The 3,969-nt window shown below is 43.8% G+C and overlaps 1 protein-coding gene across 1 annotated transcript in view; it reads right to left on the bottom strand.

The window, feature by feature from the left end:
• vav2 (vav 2 guanine nucleotide exchange factor) overlaps positions 1–3,128 on the bottom strand; it is a gene marked incomplete at its 5' end in the record, with an annotated part of 212,203 nt that extends 209,075 nt beyond the window's left edge. The window contains 1 exon segment of the mRNA XM_084324887.1: positions 2,551–3,128. Within this exon segment, the coding sequence (XP_084181013.1) occupies positions 2,551–3,128 (578 nt within the window).
• Between the last annotated feature and the right edge of the window lie 841 nt (positions 3,129–3,969).

The following is a 3,969-nucleotide window of genomic DNA, read 5'->3' as shown; positions in this document are numbered from 1 at the left end:
AGGCACATCTACAGGCTCTAGTGGTAGCAGCTTATCAGACCAGCAATATGTCCTCCTCGCTGGATTTTTGACCGCCGCGTCCTGTTTTGACCGTGCCGCGCCTCTTTTGGGGGGCAGAACAATGCAGGGAATAAACAGGGATTGTTCATGAACTACAACTTTAGGACAAAAACACCACGGATATAAATCACTGGGCGAGGACTATCATCAAAGGCCCAGAAATAATCATTACGTCTTAGTTTTAGGTTACTTGGGGAGATTCAAAAGCGTAATATTAAATGTCCAGACAGGGAAATGAGTATATATCCTCATGTACTATATATACCTGTATGTCATGTATGTCCCTATGCCATAAATGTCATGATGTCATGTATGTTGTGTATGTCATAAATGTTTTCATGAATTGAAAATGGGGGACCCTGATGTAAACAAGACAAACGTCTTTCTCTGGTCTGCATCCCCTTAACAATTGTATGTATCGAGCCGTACACTGTATTGTACCCATTCTGCAATCTGTTAAATAAAGTTTTCATTCATTCATTCATTCATTCATTCATTCATTCATTCATTCATTCATTCATTCATTCATTCATGCTGACTGGAGAAATAAGCCTGAAAACAGATCAAACGTAACTTTTCACAATGGCGCAAATAAATCCAGTGTTGCAAACGAATTGCTTGACTTAACGCGACATGCTAACAAATCAAACCTCTCAAAGACAATGGGCACGCTCTGCATTATATACAGGCCCAATACAATGGCGGGTCGATAGGAACAGTGTCTGTGTGACAAACAGTGTTATTGAGATGTACAGTCAGCATTTTCCCTGCTGAACCCTCAGGGCGAAGCGATGCTCCTGCGAGACAGAGAGCGGTGTGTCGTCTGCGGACGGGAGACAAAAGCCGACGCAGCGTCTCGAGCGCCGGCATCCTCAGGAAACAACCAGACGCCGTTGTTGAATTTGAATTAATTTGTGTCGCGAACAACAAACCTGAGGTCTAATCTCAGGGTGTTTCAGACTAGAAGTGTGTCTGTGTGTGTGTGTGTGTGTGTCTGTGTGTGTGTGTGTCTGTGTGTGTGTCTGTCTGAAAGGGGGGGGGGGGGGCAAGGGGGCTTATGCGGATGGGTGATAAGACTGAAATGAATTCTTTCTCCCCAAAAGCTCTCTCTCTCGCTCGCTCTCTCTCTCTCCACCCCACCCCCCTTTCTGTCTTGTCTCTCTCCCCTTTCTCTCGCCACCCCCCCTTCTGTCTTCTCTCTCTCTCTCTCTCGCTCTCTCTCTTCTCCCCCATCTCATTTTCTATCCACCCCCCCCCCCCCTCTCTCTCTCTCTCTCTCTCTCTCTCTCTCTCTCTGGAGGTGTATTTCCATTCAGATGGATATTAGGCTGAGGGTGAATGACATTTGTGGAGATTAGACATTAATGCACTTCCAGTATAGAGAGAGAGCGGCCAGATATATGACCTGGAAGCTTGGTCTCTGCTGGGATGATCCAGTGGGCTCTGTCTCCTGGAAGAAATGCACTCCTCTGGACTCTGAGGCTGAGGAGAAAATAACCATGGCCTCCAGGAGACCACGCTAGCAAGGAGGTACAGGCGAGACTGAGTGTGTGTGTGTGTGTGTGTGTGTGTGTGTGTGTGTGTGTGTGTGTGTGTGTGTGTGTGTGTGTGTGTGTGTGTGTGTGTGTGTGTGTGTGTGTGTGTGTGTGTGTGTGTGTGTGCATGCGTTTCGTGCATTTGTGTGTGTGAATGCGTGCATGTGCATGTGTGTGTGTGTGTGTGTGTGTGTGTGTGTGTGTGTGTGTGTGTGTGTGCGTGTGTGTATGTGTGCATGTGTGTGTGTGTGTGTGTGTGTGTATGTGTGTGTGTGTGTGTGTGTGTGTGTGTGTGTGTGTGTGTGTGTGTGTGTGTGTGTGTGGTGCAAGTCCTACAAGCTGTGAGAAATAACCCTGTTAATATTGAATCAGACAATATTGAATACTGAATGTTAATTCAGGTTGACAGTTGACATCATTTGACAGTTGACAGGGGGCTGGAAAGTTGATTTAATAAAAGAAAAAAGACTAATATAATCAGATTAATCACTTTATTCAAATTGAACATTTGTGATGTCACAGTATGATGTCATAATAGAACATTCTAGAACATTTGTGATGTCACAGTATGATGTCATAATAGAACATTGTAGAACATTTGTGATGTCACAGTATGATGTCATAATAGAACATTCTAGAACATTTGTGATGTCACAGTATGATGTCATAATAGAACATTCTAGAACATTTGTGATGTCACAGTATGATGTCATAGTAGCACATTCTAGAACATTTGTATGTCCCAGTATGATGTCATAATAGAACAAAAAGCACAGATAACAAATAAATTGTTACAAATATAACAAATAAATTGTTACAAATAAATGTACAACTTGATTGACAAAGGTTGGAGATAAAGGTTTTAAACTCTGTAACAGGTGGGAGAATTTCAAGCTTTAAGGACTGTTGGAGTCCGCTAGGATCTTTTGGCTCCATCTGGAGGAGTTCGGCCGACATCTCGAGGAAGGGGCCCTTTAAGTCCTCCTCGTAGAGCGACCTGCCCTTCAGGCCCAGGATCATGAGCATCCGCAAGGCGTTCCTGATCGCTCCCCTATCCACCACCTCTCCCTTCCTCTCGCAGGCGATCATGTCCAGCAGGGTCTGTCGGAGGTGGTCCCGGATGCAGCCGTATTGCACCACCTGGTCCCGGAAGATGATGAGGCCCATGTTGTAGACGTCATCCATGTTGTTCTGCTGCACATAGATACAGTCCATGTACCAGAGGATATCTCTGATCGTCACCATGGCAGTCTGATGGTCGATCCAGGCTTGATTCAGTGTTTGGAGAAAGTTATTGTTTAGAGAGTTGAGGACATCTTCTCGTACTTTGTTGATGAGGTGCTCGGTGACCACCTCCCGCAGGCCCGTGTAGAGCTTCTCGCCGTGCTTGTGTAGCACCATGGTGCATGCGTTCCTGTACAGCTCCTCGAAGCTCAGCCCGCTGTTGCTTCGAGCCCTCTGGATCTCCTGGATGGCATTCTTGAGAAGGTCCCAGATGTTGTTGACTTGACATACATCCAGACCCAGTGGCATCTTTACACGGCTAAACATGTTTGTGAAATGCAGGTTTCAATCTATGTTGTTTAACAGTTGATATCTTCAGTCCTGTTTCAAAATGCGCAAAATATAGTATTCAAGCTTACAGACAAGTAGCCGGAAACAACAAGTGATATATTCACTTGTCTACTGAGATCTGAGATATAAGAGAATTGTTGAATATATATAGAACACAAATGTTCTAGAATGTTCTATTATGACATCATCCTGTGACATCACAAATGTTCTAGAATGTTCTATTATGACATCATCCTGTGACATCACAAATGTTCTAGAATGTTCTATTATGACATCATACTGTGACATCACAAATGTTCTAGAATGTCTATTATGACATCATAATGTGAAATCACAAATGTTCTAGAATGTTCTATTATGACATCATACTGTGACATCACAAATGTTTCCAACATTTTGGGAAATGTGCTTATATGCCATCTACCCTGGAGTTAGACAAGACGATGCTTACCTTTTTCTTCTCTGTGCATGCAGTAGGAGTAGGAAGACGTTGGGAACTAGGCTAATGGAGGAACCTACTTCCAGTGACTGACGCTAAGCTAGGCTAACGGTGCGCGTCTTCCTACTCCTACTGCATGCACAGTAGGGCTGCAACTAATGACTATTTCTTTTTTGGTAGTCGACTAATCGAAAAACAATTATATAAAAAAATAAAAAATAATAATAATTGCACTACCTATCTTTGTGAAAGTGACTTCTCAGCTCTGGTCCAGCTGAAGACAGAGCAGAGGAACAGATTGGACATTGAGCATGACCTCAGAGTTGCTTTGAGACTTGTCAGGACCAAACAACATCCCCA

This window comes from Notolepis coatsorum (genome assembly GCF_963971535.1).
Source record: "Notolepis coatsorum genome assembly, chromosome: 11".
NCBI lineage: Eukaryota > Metazoa > Chordata > Actinopteri > Aulopiformes > Paralepididae > Notolepis > Notolepis coatsorum.
The sequence above is the reverse complement of the archived record's forward strand: the minus strand, read 5'-3'. Positions and strand labels throughout refer to the sequence as shown.